The sequence below is a fragment of the Cottoperca gobio genome, chromosome 8 (genome assembly GCF_900634415.1).
Source record: "Cottoperca gobio chromosome 8, fCotGob3.1, whole genome shotgun sequence".
NCBI lineage: Eukaryota > Metazoa > Chordata > Actinopteri > Perciformes > Bovichtidae > Cottoperca > Cottoperca gobio.
In genome coordinates, this window is record NC_041362.1 from 5,676,111 (window position 1) to 5,695,040 (window position 18,930).

The following is an 18,930-nucleotide window of genomic DNA, read 5'->3' on the forward strand; positions in this document are numbered from 1 at the left end:
GTTCTCCACCTCTGGATTTCCATGGAGACATGAACTTTGTTTATGTACAAAGGGCCTTTCTTTATTCTCTTGTGGAAACTTGTCATCACACATGTATGACAACCAGCTGGATTGTTTTGTTTGTATGAGTAAGACATAGTATATGGGAGTTCCCTTGTAGCATAACTTTGACATAGTTCCAGCATTACATGCCTGGGTGTCCCCCTGTTCCTGTGGCTTTAACCATGGTAATCATCACAACAATCACAAGCATGCTAGTGTAAAAATGAAAGCAGAGAAATGACTCACAATCCCCACACACAACCTCAATGATCTTCCCAAAACAAAACAAACAAATAAATTATCCTTAATTTGTCTGTAAACAAAAGCCTACAGTATAATGTTGGTGAATTCTGCATATTATGATAGACATGTTTGGTGTGATTCATTTAAGGTTTGCTTGTAATTAACAGGATTGCGCCATCTACTGGTGCAACAAAACATACCGTAAAATGAAACATCGAACTGACAGATGATTGTGCGTTTTTATTATTACATTTGATTATTTATCCTTCCATCATTGGGGGAAAAAAAAAGTCTTGACTAATAACTTCTACAATAGCTTTACAAATAAACATTTGGTTACTAGATACTGTAATGAATGTGTGTGATTGTGGTAAAATGAATTGAAATCTGAGGAAATATAAATATCAAGAAGCATTAGTGTAGCCTAGTAGTGGTTGGAAGAAGTACTAAAATATGTTACTTAATAAAAAAAAAAAATAGCAATACCACAGTGTAAAAATACTCACAGTAAACATTTGAATAAAAGTACAAAATTTATCACAAACATTCAAAATGACCACATTTGGAGATAGGCTACATGGTTGTCACTGGACAGGAAGGGAACATGTGTAATCTAAAAAGTAACTAAAGCTGTCAGATAAATGTAGTGGAATAAAAAGTACAAAGCTTCTGAAATGTAGTGGAATAGAATTATAAAGATGCATGAAAAGAAAAGACTTCAGTAGAGTAGCCTTACAAGTACCTGTAATGTGTAGGTCTAAATAGCCTATAGTGGAGTAAAAAGTACGACATTTCCCTCTGAATTGTTGTGGAGTAGAAGTATAAAGTAGAACAAATAAATAAAATACGTGTACTTAAGTACAGTACTTGCGTAAGTGCGTTTAGTCACTTTCAACCACTGTGTGCTCACTGTGTGTGATGCATAATGCATTGTTAATGTACAAAACGTATTTCTGCTGTGGAAGGGAGGCTCCAATGCGGGTGCGTGCGTGTGCCCGACGACATTGACGAGAACACGCACGTAGCTGTCAGTAGGAAATGCAGGCTGCTGGTTTTGGATGCCGCTGTGCTTGGATACATTTAACAAAGAAAATCATTTTAGTTTCAGAATGAACACTATTACTTAGAATGTTGAATTGAATTTAGTGAGAACGGTCGCAGCAGGAGCGCGTGTCTAACCGAGGTAACCGAAACATTCAGCTAACTAGCTAAGCTAACAGAAACAGAACACTATCGGCGCTAATGCTAATAGTTACATTAGGCTAAGATAAGCTAACTTAGCTAGCTGCTAACTTAGCCAGCTAGCTCGCCGATTCCAGGACGTTTGTTCTTCCAGGTCCTCACCTCGTTCAGTGGCTCCTGCCCCGGTTTCGCTTTTAGTGTCTTCGTTTCACGGAGGAGGTTGTGGAACCGGAGCTGTGGCGGGGGGAGCGTACGGATAGGAACCCCCCTGGCTATCCAGGCGGACGGATCACAGTGACACGCCGGTCTTGGGTGAGTTGAGCTGCGGAGCTGAAGTTGTAATTGACAGGGGCAGCGGGGTGGACAAGGCCCTGGTCGCTGTTCGGACAGGGCCTGGTAGGGAGGGAGGGTGTTGACTATTAGCTATTCGTAAACCATTGCTTCTGTGTGCTGAATCGGGAAGTTGAGTCGCTTCGAGCGAGGCCTCTAGAGAGGATATGACAACAAAGTGGCTGGTGTTATTAGCTGCTAGCATGAAACTGATCGGTGTCTGGGGGCCACCACTACACAGTAACCTGCTTAATCAGCAACATACTGGATCACTATGGTTGTCGGGGGTGCTTTGTTGTTAACGTAAGTTAAATGCCAGTGCACTATTACATCTGATTAAGTATAATTGTGTTAAACCGGGGTTTTATGTTCTTTTCTGAAATAAAGTTGCGGATATATACTATCATAAAGTCATTTTACTTTATGTTTTAGGCTTCTCTGTAGCAAAAGAGGAAACGTAGCAGCTTGAAACATGTATTACTCTAACCCTTTTACTTTTTATTTATTTATTTTTAAATAAATATCTTCATTTGAAGTTATAAAACGTGTTTATGTTTGCACACTGTCTCCCAAAAAATTCCATGATTTCAAAATATAGTTCACTTCTTTGTCTGGTTCTCAAATCCAATTCTCTGATCCAACTTTATGAAGAGGAACTCTGTGCTTATTGTTTACAGAAAATAGCTGAATATTCAATGACACTTAAGTTAAGCCACACTTTGACCATTATGGTCCCCAGGTTTATGAGTTTTTTCTTTGGAAGAATTGCATCTCTATCCACTGCTAAATAAATTGTTTATGATCCAAGCTGCATGTTTCATTATAATAGTTATGACTGAACTGATGGATGCTCTTTAGCAAATGAAAACTCACCTCAATAATTTTCTCTTCATTTGTAAAGGAGAGATCAGAGTGGAACCATGGCCGAACTCTCCACCCTATCCCCATCACCCCCCGCATTGGGTGATCCTCATGTAGCTCCATCCATCCCTGCGTCCTCATCAGCGCACCTGGTTATCAACAGCCCTGCTCAAGATTCTGCCATGGAGATACCCACACCCAAGTCTTCCCTCTACAATGACAAAGCTTTGACTGGAAACATTCCTGCAGCACAGTCAGGGGGTTCACCCTTTACTCCTCAACCACCCTTGAGTCCTCCCAAACTCACTGCTGAGACCCTCCTCACATTATTGGTACATGAGGCAGCTCCACAGGGAGAGGAATCAGCAGGGAAAGATGCAGAGACTGGAGCTCATGTTATTAAGCAGGAGACAAGTGACGTACCAGCTGCAGAGCTCTTGAATACTGAAACGGAGACCCCGGCACTGCCAAGTGAGCCATCAGCTCAGAGTGATGTGCAACAGGCATCCCCCTCTCCGGATCTCAATCCTGGTCCTAATCTCTACCCCAATGTGCATGTCACTCACAATCCAAATCCTGTCATGGATGATGGTCAATATACAGCGATCCAACCCCAAATCGCTGCAGCTTCCAATCCCACGCCTGCTCCGCCAGTATCCACCAACAGCACGGCGGCATCAGCAACTGCAGAAGAGGAGCAACCTCAGCAACTTCAACATGTACAAAACCCTCAAAGTCAGCTTACTCCTCCTCTCTCCCCAAAGCCTGATACTAGCAGTGAAGCAAGTCAAGCAGAACTGCCCAGCACCCCCACCAGAGCTGAACACCCCAGCCCTACTGTCCCTCTGATCCAAGAGCCAGCCTCTGCATTCTCACTGCCCAGCCCCAAGCCCCGGCCGGCCCCTGACACCCTCAGCTACCTGGAGTCAGCCAGCTTGATGTCTGGGACATTGGAGTCTCTATCGGGGCTGGGCGAGGATGGCAGCTCTGTGGGCTCAGACTCCGAGGTCAATGGCATGGCGGTCAGACGCACTGATAAATATGGCTTCCTAGGTGGGAATCAGTACAGTGAAAGCGGGTAAGACTTGCACTCTTGGCCACTGTGCAAAAATATTGATCACAGATATGTCTGAGATATTATTATTACTATATACTCAAAATATATTTTATTTAATTATTTTGTATTAAATGAACGTTTATTTTACCCTTGAATAAAAATCATTGAGCTTCAGAATCTCTTTTACAAGAGAGTCCTGGTCAAGATGGCAGCATAAACAGTTTAACATAAATAAATAAACAGTAGACTTAAAACAAAATGGCAACATAAAAAAAAAGAGCTAAAAATAAGTTGCATCTTATATAAAGGTACCATCATTTTAACCGATTAACTGTGGTGATGTCTCAGAATTAAGTAATTAATATTCAGGCAGCTTGCTTAGTTTCCAGCCCTAATGCACAGTTCACTATTTATCTGCTGCTCTCAACCTATCTGTCCATCCTTTATCTGTCTGTGGTCTGACTCAGATAATGCTGAGTGTTTTTGTGACTCAATATGTACTGACTGTGTGTCTCTGTGGTGTCGCCTCTCGCGCCCATCTGCTCTCTTCCTCTCTTTTCTGTCAGATTTGCTTCTACTTTTCTGATAAGATAATTGCTCTACCACTGTTGAATAATTAAACATTTATTGATTTACCATTAGTAGTGGCAGTGCATTCCGGTCAATGATAAGGATGTTCTGTGTCTGAGCAATTTAGCATATTGTTGTACAAATAATTGTAAGAGAGAAAGTGTGGCATTTCTTTTGTGTCATTCGATTAGAGTTACAGATGTACAAATGTATCAGAGTGCAATATTTAGGACTGTGAAAAAAGTACTTCCCCGTTCTGTCAATGATGAGTAATTTTATACTACTCACTATTTTAGGGAAAAGGATCTTCGAGTTGAAGTTGCCAGACAGAGGGAGGTAAAATGGCTTGATATGTTCTACAACTGGGATAAATGGGTCAAACATCGCTTCCAGAAGGTATGAAGTCAACGTTTTTTAAATGTGTTTGTAGGGTTGTACCAAATTGTTCAAAAGCTTCATTCATAACGTCGACATTCAAATTCTAAATCAACATCTGGATGCTTTTTTAATTTTTATTTGCATTTCTATTCATTCTGTTGAAACCTGGTATTTCTGCAAGAGTTGCAGATAAAGATTAGGCGACACCAATATTATTAGTATAATACTATTTGTAGAATTAGACTCCAGTGGTGATCCAAACATTTCCAATAAGTCCAGAGCGTTGTGAAGTCGAAATGTATTGAATAAAGATTAATATAATCATTTCCAAAATTCACATGTTTTTATCTAACGAAATATTCTGCTTCAATACTTGGCGTTTAGCCTTTCATATACAACATTTTCACTGCTCTTCAGCTTGCCGAACTCAAAGAGAGGCACGCTCTGAGTTATATTCATTCAAGAAAGTTGATTTGATACAAAAAAAACATCTAATTTAATGTGAATACATTTAATCCGATGAATCATAATCGTGATAACATCATAACATATTATGACAGACATTTAAACACAGCCCTAGTGTTTGGATATACTTGGATTGATTATACTTGACATAATGCCAGAGCTAATGCAGCGTGTGTCTTTTTGTGCGTGAAGGTGAAGTTGCGCTGCAGGAAGGGGATTCCATCTTCTCTTCGATCCAAAGCCTGGCAGCTGCTGTCCAACAGCCAAGAGCTCCTCGACGCCAACCCTGGAAAATTTGAGGTATCATTGCGACCATGTTGTCTTTTGACTTATTTAAATAAAAGTTAACACAGAGGATGACGGGTATAACAAAAGATGTCTAAGATGCTGTCATAAATTCACACAGACAAATATGTCTGTACCGTTCATTAGAAGAGATGCACAATTCCAATTTCTTCTGTCTGACCTGCCGATTCTGATTTTAGACTTTTCCGTTTTTCTTTCCTTCTAAGAACTATAATTTACGATATACACAAAAATTATTGTAACTTTCCTTTCATGGAAAATTTAAAATTCAATCAAATTCATAATTTTCTCCAAAAGTGCACCATGTTACAGGACAAAACCTTGTTTTAATGTTGTTCCTCCATGGCCTGTTTTGGACTTATGTTTTGTTCTCTCCTGTGCGGCTGTGACGTTACAGTCTGTGCCGCTGTGTGGGCACGTAAAACAATCATGTGGCACATTTGTAAATTTGAAAATGTAAGTCGGCCTTCACAACCGGACGGTTTCGACCTGTGAGAATATTTAAGGACACTGAGGCAGCTACAGTACTTTGATTGATTAACTGACTCAGCTGAGTAGGGTAACTTCAGCTCCACGGGTGCTATAGAGGCGCAGGCGCAGACCAAGTGAGCTGTAAGCCTCTTATCAGGACCTGTAAATCCTACTTGCCCAGCCTTTGGTCCACATTGTTGGGGGGGGGCAGATTAGTACTGTTTGTGTTGTCTGAGGAAGACTCTGTGGTTTCATACATGGCTTTGCAGTATAATGAACTTGGAAACTGACTCCATGAGTTAATGAGAATTTGTTCTAAAACTTTTATCCAATGTTTTTTTCCCTGCAGGAGCTGGAGAGAGAGCCGGGAGAAGCTAAATGGTTGGACATTATAGAGAAGGATCTACACAGACAGTTCCCCTTCCATGAAATGTTTGCTGCTCGTGGTGGCCACGGGTAAAAAAACAAACAAAACGCATGCCCCGATTCTGTTTTCTACATGAATCAATAATTTAAGAACAACAATATCCTACAGAAAACAATGCCAATATAGGATATTGAAATTGCAATACATATACAAATATAATAATATATTATATTATAGCTGCATGATCTGGTGCATAAGGTGGATTTGGCCACTTGATAATTTTTTTTTGTTTGTTCCTGCAGTCAACAGGATCTGTACCGGATCCTGAAGGCCTACACCATCTACCGGCCTGACGAGGGTTACTGCCAGGCCCAGGCTCCAGTAGCTGCAGTGCTGCTCATGCATATGCCTGCTGAGGTGAGGGGCTGCTGAGCCATTGGGGTTAAGGTTCTCACTAGGTGGGAGAGGAAAAGGGTTTCCATGCACACTACTAGTCCACTATTATTCCAAATATGACTGTCTGGATATTATTCAGGTTTTATGAGCATTCCTTGGACATGAGTACAGCGCACTCAGGAATATGAGTCTCGATTATGGTTTTTATTGCAGTTTGAGATGCATGGCCTCTTCCGGTCCGGTTCAGTTCTGTAATGATTACTGAATAGTCCAATTACTTTACAAAGCATCATTAATACATGGGCCAATGTTGAGTTGAAATTATGTTACCTTACTTTTTTTTTGTGTTACTTGATCCCAAAATGCCTCCATTCCCTAACACTCATCACACAAGACTGTATCGTTGAGCAAATGCCCATTGTTTTTGAGAACGTTTTGCATGCATGTACTACTTTTTTTCTTTGGTTCACATGTGCAAAATCAGCTATTAAAGGCTACGTTAAAACACGTTTACATAAAGACTCAATACATAATAGAAGCTACATTAAAAGGAGCACCAGATACTTGATGCTGAGGACTGAATCAAGGCTAAATAAATGGATATGTAATGCTAACATGCATTGCTGTGTGATGATGTAGCAAGCTGGCTTCAAAACGTAGCTGTACTTGCTGATTAAGATATTTGATGGCAACAGGGACAAACGATTTTAGATGGATGATTTTCTATGTTTTTGTTCTTTAGATGAAATCCTGTCATGTTTTTGTTCAAGCGCGATCTCTCTTTCTGTTTATCCCTCCTCACCGGACGCATAAGAAAAAGAGTGTGCGTACGAGAAAGCAAAACAAAGAACTAAATTAAAAATAGTAGCAGACTGGTGACACTGCCGAAACTTCACTGAGCAGACTGAAACAATCGACAAGGTGTCCTACAAATATCCAGCGTGTTATACAGACAGGACTCGAGTTACAGACCTTTGTACAGCAAGGTGACAACGCAGACCTGTCTAATCTGAATTCTGAAACCTGAGTTCATTCAGTCTCGTATATAAAAGGGTGTATGCTGATGAGTGTGAGGGTGTTTTGTTCTGCTGTAGTGATGCAGCAGTGTGTTATTTTCTGACGCTGGGACAGATGCTGCAGTTGATGCCTGGTAGCAGCAAGTGTGTCTTTGTGTTATCACCCTTTCTGTTTAACTGGAGGATGAGAAGGCTCAATGTATAAAAAAAAATGTTATGCCTCTGTCGGTGATAGCGGTGCCTGGAGGCATTTTGTTTTGTCCATCAGTCCCATTCTCGTGAGCGCGATATCTCAGGAACTGCTTGAGGGTTATCTTTAAATCTGACACAAACGTCCACTTAGACTCGAGATGAACTGATTAGAATTTGATGGTCAGAGGTCAGAGGTCACGGTCACCTCGCAAAACACGAGAAGGAATACGCTAATTATGACAACCTTTCACACAAATGTTTAATAGCATGAGATGATGAATTGATGACCTTTTGTATCCAAAAGGTCATCTTCACTGTGACTTCACTGTTTGTTCTTCCTGATATTGAGCTTTCGGTGATTGTCATTGCACCAAGTGACTAAGCTTTCTATTAGTCCTCTGTACTCTGTCTCTAAGAGTAGACGGCTTGTTTCTCACTCAAAATGTCAATATAGTGATAAGATAACACTTAATTCCTTTTTTATTAAATGACTTTAAAGTCTTCACTACATATGTTATATCAGTCTGGACAGACATGGATGTAAACTGCAACTTGACTGGTTGGCGCAGACATTCAACGGCGGTAATTTTAGTTTTTCATACATCAGTATATATCTCATCACAACACAGCCTGGCCATTATTTACGCACAACAAAAAGAGGAAGAAGGAAGCGTGAGAAGAGAGTCAATTAATAATGTGCTCATTGTTCTATAAAAAAAACAAAAAGCCCCAATAAGAAGTAGGAAACAAAATAGGAATTGATGCAATAAGTTATGTTTCAACAAACAAACAACTCATTTGCAGTTGATTGCCAATCTTAAATGTTGTTCTTTGTTTCTGTTCACAGCAAGCTTTTTGGTGCCTCGTCCAGATATGCGAGAAGTACCTTCCTGGCTACTACAGCGCTGGACTGGTGAGTGAATGAACTCACTCTGTCAGACCTTCGTGTCAGTTTTCTCAGGTTTACTGACTTGTCATTTCTGTCTTTTTAGGAAGCGATCCAGCTGGATGGCGAGATCTTCTTCTCCATGTTGCGCCGTACGTGTCCGATGGCGTACCGTCATCTAAAGAAGTTCAAGATTGACCCGATTCTCTACATGACTGAGTGGTTCATGTGCATCTTCTCACGCACCTTACCATGGGCCAGTGTACTGCGTGTATGGGACATGTTCTTCTGTGAAGGTACAGTTCATATCCATACAGTAACACTGTATGAGCGTGTCTAATAGGGCTGTGTATGAGCAGAAAGCTGTTGTTAAATTACGTCTCATGATGCAGGGGTTACAATTCAATATATTTTCATACTGTGAGCAAGGCGACAAAAAAAAGTCCCACTTATGCTACTTCCTGTTTCAGTTCCATCTTCATTGGAAGAGTTAAATGTTTAATGATAGATCACAACACTGCTATCGAGCAGACGGGGGTTTCAACTTAACACAATGACCCACTTTCTGCCACAAATCTTGGCATGTAAACTGTTAATTAAAGATTAAAAACCATCATTAGGCAGACTATATAAAGAATATGTTTTATTAAGAAGTGGGCTACTTTGCTTGTTTACATTATAGTACAAATAAAATATGTCCTGTCAATCTGAATCATGCATAAAAAAACGCTCGTAACATTTTAATTACGGCGTGCTCATCATTGTAGCTTAATCTTTATCTACAACTGAGAAGAAATACTGGCATTTAACAGACTGAATAACGCAGCATTCAAATGTTGATTTAAGAATGAAAGCAAAGAACCTTTCAGCGCAGCCCTACTTGCTCGAGTAGGAACGTTTTCTGCATTTTTTCATTGTAGTTTGACAGAAACCTGACTTCAATCCTGTGTTGTAGGGGTGAAGATAGTGTTTCGTGTGGGCCTGGTGCTACTGAAACAGATGCTCGGCTCTGTGGATAAACTTCGAGAACTACAGGGCATGTATGAAACTATGGAGCGCCTCAGGAACATCGCACCTGACATGATCAGAGAGGAAGTATTGGTACAGGAGGTGGGTCTTTTTTTGCTTCATAGACCGTGTACAGAAACAAAACCTGCTTCTGTTTTTACTCGGCAACACGAGTTATGAGTCACTTTGTCCTGTAGTGTCCAGTCTAGTAATCATCACTTCCTCTTCTCTCGTCCAAGGTTATAAAAGCTTTGACTTTTCAATTAGTTTTAATTTTGACTTTAAATTTTAATCTTGTTTTTAGTTTGTTTTCTGTGTGTGTGTGTGTGTGTGTGTGTGTGTATGTTTGCTAGTTTTAGTTAAGTTTAAATTTGTTTGTTCTTATATATTTAGTTTTCGTTAGGGCCAGGTGTCTCCAAAGTATGTAGCTACATATACATACAATGTACACGGACGAAAACTGTAGGAATGTGAAGTTCAATTTATGTTTCAAGGTCACGAGAGTTGACGGAAATGTATGCGCTCATTTTTTTTCAAAGCTAAAAAATGTTAAACTGGATTAAATGTACGTTCATTTTTTATTTGTTTTGTTTTTTAAACGGGCAATATCATTTCAGTTTAGTTCATTTATTTTCTCTGCATATTTTCGTTTTGGTTTACTATAATAACCCCGGTCTCATCCTTATCTGATGTGTCAACCAGATTATCATTCTCCCGGTGACGGAGGCACTCATAGAGAGGGAGAGCAACATCCAGGTGAGGAAGTGGAGGGAGTCCAGAGGGGAGCTGACACACCAGCCGGCCCGCCGCCTCCACGGTACGAGGCCCCTTTACGAGTGCAAACGCCGCGCCACCTCCATCAGCTCCGGCGGCAGCTTCTCTTTCCTGGGAAGCCAGATCCCTGCACCAGGACCCCTCAGGGCCTCGTCGAGCCTCCTCTCACTCCCTGGCTTCCGCAGGTCCAAGGCTCCTTTCCACTCTCAAAACAAGAAGGGCTCCTTCTCAGGGCCGTCAGGAATGGACGGCCTGATGCATCAGTCCCGACCTACAGTTGCATCAAGCCCGGAACGAGGCCCCAGCCATAAACCACCTATTCCTCCAGGGGCAGGTCAGAAGGCACCGGCACCCCAGGTTCGGAGTCCCTTAGTCAGGGGGGCGGATGGCTCTTCAGGTGGGACTGCTCAGTCCTCAGAAGACGCCTCGGCACACGGCCAGCCTACTGCTTTAGCCCCAACACAAAGCACAGCATCACCGCCCAGCACACTATCCCCCTCTCCTAAGATTGTCTCTGAGCAAATTACTCCTACTCTCCCCTCTCCTACTGCAAACAACTCCCCTCTGCCGCTAATTGCAGATTTTAAAAAAGAAGTGCCGTCAGCGGCTGATGTACCAACTGGAGAGGAAGAGGTGAAGAAGAAGAGGAAGAGCAAAGAAGACAAGAAGAAGGAAAAGGATGACGAGAAGAAAAAAATGAAGGAAAAGAAAGATAAGGACAAGGCTGAAAAGGAGAGGTTCAGGAAGGAGAAAGAGAGGCTAGAAAAAGAGAAGAAGAAAGGGGGGAAGAAAAAGGACAAAGGAGGAGAAGCCGAGGACAAAAACGGAGCTGCAGCAGCACGAGATTCGGCCTAGTTGTCCGCCCCGTCATTCCAGGATAATGAAAAGGGACGCTGAACAAAAGAGTGATTAATGAAAAAAATGGGATGGCCTCCTGAGTAACGCATCATTTCAAGACTTAATGTAGTCCCGGGACTATGGTGGGGAAAACTGGATCATGGTTTTAATAGCACCTCAGGGGGGGGGTTTCCCCCTCGCTCAATGCTTTCTTTTCCACCAAGTTTTAGTAAGATGGGACACATTTCCTTTTTCAACTGGAGCATGGACTGGGAATTGCAGATTACAGTCATTATCTCTTTTAGTTTTTTATTCTTTTTTGTCGTCATTTTATTTTAATCCGATTGATGGCAGTGGATAGAGAAACATTGACTCAAGGGATCGTTGGACTTAAGGTTTGCAGAAATAGTTATGGTGCCATAGAGTATGTAAATAAAAAGTCTACCTACAGTACATAGGATCCTGTTAGCACTCCACATGCCCCATCATTTCTCATCTGTGGACAGGTTCTCTGGATGTGACAAAAAGAAAAGAAAACCCTTCGTCTCGAACAGGCACTGAAGGCAGAAATGCTTGTAATGTTGAGGATGTATTTATTGTCATGTTAAATGTTGTGAGTGAGTGTGTGTGCCTTAGTAGTGTAGTGAAATGTGTTACTGTTCTGTGTGGCCTCCCGGTTTTCAGTCTCCCTCTGGCTGCTTTTTCTCTCAAGGCAAACCATTTAATCCTGAATGGTTCTCCCCAAATTCTTCTTACAGTGGAATAATTCTGAAGGGGGGAAATGGAGCGATCTACACAGACAAAAAGAGGGAGAAAATTAAGAATACAACCAGACACCAGGACGTGGTGTTTTTTTTAATCACGTGGTTTTTTTTGTCTCCGACAAAAGCACGGTTGGGGAGCATTTTATTGTTTTTATTTAAATTTCTCGTGTCTGAAGTCGTTTTTTTTTTTGCAACATTATTGACAAACTGGTTGCGTGAAAACATGCAATACCCAGCAGTGACCATGCACGAGTCCTGCAGACCAAATGTCCATCTGTAAAATGAGTATTATTCTTTGCTTTTGACGAACAAAATCCTACATATTTCATTTAGCCAAATTTCAGCATGGGTGAGGACTTAAGTTCATTAAACCATTAGAATGTGATTTCAAGTATCTTAAGAGAATGAAGGATGATTTTTGCACTTGTGATTCTGTCACAAAGTACCACTGAAGTCGACCACTCCGTTAGTGTAGTGAGGTAGAAAGCGAGAGTCCTCAGCGGGCCGGTTTCATACTTTGAAGTCTGTTCCTCGAGGACCTATAGGAAGCCACTTGACTGGAGGTGCCAGGTGTGCCAATGTAGCATTAACCTCTGATCTTTGACCTGCGGGCTCTGATGTATTTATGTACAAAGTGGTTAATTTAATCAAATATAGTATATTATGAATTATTATTATTATTATTTTGGATCTGACTATTTTTTCTATGTGAGTAAGAGACACCTGGTTGACTGGAAGATGGCCGACTACACTCTGTGCAGGAGGATCATTTAAGTGTTTATTTTTAATTTCCTTCCTTTTTTTTTGTTTTGTTTTGCACGCTAAGTCCTCTGCTTTTACACAACAAACTTGATGCATGTCTTTTCTATTATTTAAGTTTACTGTCACTGTTGGTTTAGTCAACTATAGGTTCACGAGTCTCCAGTTTACTGAAGTGCAGTATTAAACAGACTTGAGTGGAATAAATGGGCCGCCGACAGAACAAACCGTGAGAATGATGCAGACAGATTATTTGGGAGTTGAAGGTCTTAATCGTACTGTATAATATACTAAGAGGTGATTTATGAGCTTTGAATAGTTCTTTAATTCGAGATCTTAAATTTGTCTGTCTCACCAAATTGTGTTTTCATGATGACTTATGGACTAACTCCCTAACCTATTTACACTCAGTGTTCTGTACTGTAACATATTTATGCATTAAACTGCACTGAACCCCATCAGTATACGATGAATAGTGCCAGGTAGTAAGTGTAAAATCATTTGATGGCAAAAAAAACATTGATGCTCTTTAACTGTACTGTTTTTGTAGTTAAGGATTAGAGGGACTTTCGTGTAATTGTAGCCAACATGTCCTGCATATTCATTGTTTTTCACTTACTTCAGATCATTTGAATATATAAATAGCACACTCTCTCCCTCCTCTATTTTGACGGCAGTGCATTCATAGGCACAGATTAGTGTAGTGTTAGTGAGGATAACCTGAACACATCTATGCAAACCATCCTCCATCATGACGGTTGATGGTGTGTGGCGACAGCATCACTGATTTCACCGCTGATCGTGACGATCAGATTGGTGCCATGGGGAAACATGAATGTTGTGCTTCAGTAGGTATTTTTCTGAGCACGCTTTCATGCCCGTGAACTACAATATCTTCTGAGCAATACGTCATCACAGCTCATGTTTTGATGATAATGTCATTTCTCCTATTTCAGAGGGCTCGAGATGCCGTGATGATCAAATTAATAATCTCGCTGGCTTGTGAAATTTAGCGCTTCCATATTGAATCAAGAAATGCATTTCTATCAGGTCCTTTGTGCATTTCTGCATTGATCCTAAAATCATCGTTCTTGATTGTAGTTGATTAGGAATGACTAACCCACTGATGCAAATGAAGAGTTTCAGCTGTTTTTCTCCCCATGCCGTTATGTCTTTTGTGTTTTTAAGTTTACATTATCACTCTCTCTGGCGAAAGTGAAATAAAATCATAGCTAATTGAATTCATTCCTTCAGATCTACAACTGATGTATTTAATTGATGATGATGATAATGACATTTGTGATGAGTAATAAACCATAATATATTAAATCATGGTGTTTTTGTCTTTCTTGGTGTTTCAAATGTGTTTGACTATTTGCTATAAATGCAGATTAGATTTATTTATCAGGCTCCTATTTAAACCTGCTGTTAAGCCGCTCCACTAGATGTCACTAGATATATATATTCTTTAAGTTTAAAATATATTTCAGTCTAGTTTCTTCCCACAGACCCACTGAACATAGACACTATTGTACAAAAGGAAAGAGGTTTTATTCACAGTTTGACCCTTTTATTCTTTACAGAGGAAAGGCTAGCAGGAGTTCAGCTTATGGAAAAAGAAAAGATGATTTAATAGTTGCAAGAAGGAGCGGAGGAAAAGAAATCGAAGATTTGAATGTTTTCTTTCGGCCATTTCTCTCCCCTCCTTCATTTTTATGTTTTTGTGTTTTTTCTTCTTCCACTTTTCAAGAAAAAAAGTTGTCTGCACTTTAAGGAGGCAACATTTCCCCTTCCTAACCTGCAAGTGCTCTCCTTCCTCTCACCTTTTCCACCCAAGAGGACATCTTCAAAATTTGGAATGAGTTCCTCATATGTTGTGTGTCCCTATCCCAGTAGTAAACCTGTCTTCTTCACAGTTACTGAGGGAAGGATAGAGACACGTTTCATTACCACAAACACCTCAGAGGCGGAAGTGATCGGGCAGACAGAGACTTGGAGGTGAGAAGACAGAAGATGTTTGCAAGGAAAGAAAAGTTTTTTGAGAAAAGCTTGTGGAAATGATGTTATAGAATATTTTTTTTATTGGAAATCACCTCTTCCCCATAAGCAGACATAGACCCCCAGTGGGCATCAGCCTGCTCATGTGTCATTGTGACAAGTCTTTGGTTTGACCATGAACGGCTGAGCACATGGGTTTACACAAAAGGACAGCGAGGAGGAAGAGGAGGAAAGGAAGGCAGAATAGCAAAGGGATTGCTGTATTTTTTGGCTTCTAACTTTCTCTTTACTCCTCCTTCTCCTCTCCGTGTGTGATGACATAGCAGATGTTCTTGTAGTCTACGTTGCCGGCAACATCTGGGGGGAAGGCGGACCACATGTTCTTAATCTGTGGGAGAAAAGGAGAGTTGGAAATTCAGCATGGGAGGGGATAAACTATCTCACTGATATGTTGACAAGTGTTTGAGATACTGGTCAATTGGTCAAGTTAAAAAGTAGAAAAAAGTCACATTTTAAAGGCAGTTTAATGCCCAGGATAAATTGTAAAGTTTTGAAAACTGAAACTTAAACTATCCAAATGCATTTATTTTAGTACCACAAGCGAAGCACCATCTATATCCATTATATTAGATTGGATGATTGGCTGAGCACTTCGGGATATGTTGAATAACAATGAGACCAACTGGCCAGTCTGCCAAAAACATGCAGTAATCCTGGAACAGCTGCTGATTTTACCTCCTCCTTGGAGAACCTGTCGCACTGAGTGGTCAGGAGCTCCTCAAGGCTGGAAGAAGCAAACAGACAGATTTTGGAGTCAACATTTGAATAGATTCTATTTGGACATGGATGGTAAACATTGAAATCATAAAAATCTAAATGCTCACAATTCCTTCTTGATGCTTCCAGTAGCCTCGGGGTCCAGGACCTTGAAGGCGGTAAGAATAACGTCCTCGGGGTCAGCACCTAGTGGGGACAAGACAGAAAGGTTAGTTAACCTTTACACAGATGACAGAACTCAAAACTTAAGTAAAAGTAGCATTACCCCCATAATAAAATGATGCTATTATAAGTAAAATGCATTAAAGCATTAAAGTATAGATATATAAGTAATCAAAAGTAAAAGTATTTATTGTACAGAACAACCCCAAGCGGTGCGATAATATTATATTATTGGATCATTATCATTGATGTCTTGATATGTATACGTGTCCAAGGTAAGGTATGTGGTTGTTGGGCAGTTTAATCTATAACAATGCATCATATGTTATAAACTGACCGTCTGTTTTTATGACATCTTAATCTAAAAAGTAACTATTGCTGTAAATAAATACAATGGAGTAAAAAGTAATATTTTCCCTCTGAAATGTTGTGGAGTAGAGGGATAAAATAGCATTAAATGGAAATACTAATCAAAGTATAAGTACCCCACAATTGTACTTAAGTAGATGTACTACCACTGACGGCTGAATGTGCTTTAGTCAACTTCAATACAAGGTTGATATTGTAAAACACGCAACAATTTAGAAGAGACGGTTGATGAAAACTAGACGCCCACCCTTCAGCTTCTCTCCGAACATGGTGAGGAAGACGGTGAAGTTGATGGGGCCGCTGGCCTCCTTGATCATGGCTTCCAGCTCCTCATTCTTCGTGTTCAGTTGGCCTAAACAGCCCCAAAGAAATGTGGATTAGTACAAGAGATCACGAAACGCAGAGTCACACGTGCTTTTGCACTGGAGATGTAACCCACCACCACTCACCCATTGAAGCCAGAACGTCCCTCAAGTCATCTTTGCTGATGATACCATCTCTGTTCTGGTCAATGATTGTGAAAGCCTACAAAGAAGAGAAGCAGAACATGTTTATTACATGAAGGAGGCAGTTAGGAGCGATGGGGAGACGGACTGTGTGGATGGACAGATGAGAACTTTCAGGGACTCCTCTGTCATCACCTCAAAGTGGCAGCTGTTGACTTTCTTTACAAATGTTGTTAGCGGATATTGTGCAAGAAACATTCTGCAGCAGGAAAATTTAGATATGACTGTAGTGGCCTTAAGAGGGGGGTGAGGAGGGGGTGTTCATTTAGGAAAGTATCATTCGGGAACAGCTGTCTGATCTCCTCACCCTGTGCAACTTACGTCTATGAAACTTAAGATAACCTCATGAACTTGAACTCACTTCTCATCTCTCTCACAGCCTATTTCATACTCTCTTTTTCTGACACACACACACACACACACACACACACACGCACACGCACGCGCACACATACATACATAAGCTCTGACAAAGCACATCTCCCCGGCTGCTATCTTTCCATCTGTGCAACGTGCTAAGATCACCCTAATCATCATGTCATACATTCCCAAAATGGCACTCAAGAAGCCCGTATCACTTATCGCGGGAGGCGTGTTTCCTCTATTCGCAGCACTTGTCCTTTGGCAACGCATTGAAAACACCAACACCATCATAATCCAATCTCTTGGCAGCACATAATTATAAAATCTCATCTCCCTGACCTTCCTGAATTTCAACACACGCCCTTCACGCTTCACTTTTAAACTTTCTCCTTTTGCTTTTTCTGCTCATCAAATCAAGTTCAAAAGTAATAATGGAATTGAACACACATAAAAGTCAAGTTTTGAAAACATCCTCCTGTGCTCTTTCCTTTCTCTCCTCACATTCTCTGTCGTGCACTACAATGTGCCTATCGAGGTCCAGTTGCTTGGCCTTCATCCTTAAGAAGATGTGTGAGTGACAGCTGGGCGTGAGGTTAAAGGTGACAGAAATTTCCAAGCTCCTCCTAATGACATTCTCAAGCTTATTAAATTGTCAGGGGAGAAGAGGGGGTTCACGCAAAACAGCAACTGCTGTGAAAATGGATCCAAGTGCTGCATAACCAAACTCTAATTTTGGTTCCCAGCTGCAGGAAACTTAGCTTTGATTCAGAATGTGCGGCTCGATACATCGATCTATTGATTAATTAGAAGTAACGCAGAAGTCTAATGCTCCTGAGGCTTCCATGAAAGATACTCATACAGTAGAAAAAAAGGGGTTCCTGTATGGAGGGAGTATTGCTGTGTGGCCGGACAAAGCTCACCTCTTTGTACTCCTGAATCTGGCTCTGCTCAAACATGGAGAACACGTTGGAGGAACCACTGTCTCCTGCTGCCTGCCTCCTCTTTGCCTTCTTTGGTGCCTGGAGGACAAAAACATGAGTGAAATCTTTAAGTAAGTCAGTTAGATTTGGGCTAAAACTCACAGTGAAGTTGTTTTGGCTTGTGACCCCTTAAGATTAAGTGATGTATACGTGCATACATCCACTACAAAGAGTGATTTTCTCCTATGAACTTTTATTTTCATTGTTAAATTTGAATACTTGTTTAAAGCCCAAAAGGGTAAAACAACAAACAAAACAATTTGAGAAAAGGCAGAAATTAATTTTATGTATTGGAACAATATTTTTCTTCTTTCCTGCCCCATCAATTATCCTTCAGATTCATGTTGTTACCCCTTAAAGAGGTCTTGACAAGATTGGAAGCACTGCTCTAGCAGATGGCACAAGTTCAGGTGCAATCCTCAGGTTAACAAACATCTGATTATGAGATACATTTGGTTGCATGCATTATGTAAAACTAGTATTTCAGAACACATTAGTACCCAAACATCCTTAAAACTGCATCACCAAGAACTGCAATCATACAAGAAATCCACATAAAAATCTACAAAATGACTTTATCTACTGGAAGTGATGGCAAACCCTAACCCTCACATGCCAAGCTTTAAAAAAAAAGCATCAAAAGGTAGAGTTAATCCAGAGGGTTGCTTTGATATTTCCACCAGAAGAGTGCAGAGATGAGGAGAAACCTGGTACTCACCATCTTGAGACGGTTTGAGCAGGGGTTTGGCTGATGAAGGAGGAGAAAGTAGTGTGAAGCCGCATCATACGTACATCCCCGGGGGCTTATATACCCCTTCTCAGGCCAATCTAACTTTAGCCACAGCTAAAGTTTGGATGGGGATAAAAGAGA

The 18,930-nt window shown here is 40.8% G+C and overlaps 2 protein-coding genes across 3 annotated transcripts; one reads left to right on the forward strand and one right to left on the reverse strand.

The window, feature by feature from the left end:
* The first annotated feature begins 1,646 nt into the window (after nucleotides 1–1,646).
* Nucleotides 1,647–14,233, forward strand: tbc1d10b (TBC1 domain family, member 10b). 2 transcript variants are annotated; one of them, XM_029437773.1, is made up of 10 exons: nucleotides 1,647–1,779; nucleotides 2,699–3,736; nucleotides 4,582–4,681; nucleotides 5,321–5,428; nucleotides 6,255–6,361; nucleotides 6,575–6,689; nucleotides 8,724–8,789; nucleotides 8,869–9,058; nucleotides 9,718–9,872; nucleotides 10,473–14,233. In XM_029437773.1, exons 2-10 carry the CDS (start codon nucleotides 2,718–2,720, stop codon nucleotides 11,397–11,399), a joined length of 2,787 nt encoding a protein of 928 aa, XP_029293633.1. In that variant the 5' UTR covers nucleotides 1,647–1,779; nucleotides 2,699–2,717; the 3' UTR covers nucleotides 11,400–14,233. The 2 variants fall into 2 exon arrangements, with proteins under 2 accessions (XP_029293633.1, XP_029293631.1); XM_029437771.1 differs by lacking the exon at nucleotides 1,647–1,779 and adding an exon at nucleotides 2,008–2,100.
* Nucleotides 14,234–14,438: 205 nt separating this feature from the next.
* On the reverse strand, nucleotides 14,439–18,930 carry mylpfa (myosin light chain, phosphorylatable, fast skeletal muscle a). The gene is made up of 7 exons (XM_029437775.1): nucleotides 18,778–18,930; nucleotides 18,000–18,098; nucleotides 16,660–16,735; nucleotides 16,458–16,562; nucleotides 15,787–15,865; nucleotides 15,638–15,686; nucleotides 14,439–15,290 (listed from the first exon to the last, which is right to left on the reverse strand). The coding sequence occupies exons 1-7, from the start codon at nucleotides 18,778–18,780 to the stop codon at nucleotides 15,189–15,191; spliced, it is 513 nt and encodes a 170-aa protein (XP_029293635.1). The 5' UTR covers nucleotides 18,781–18,930; the 3' UTR covers nucleotides 14,439–15,188.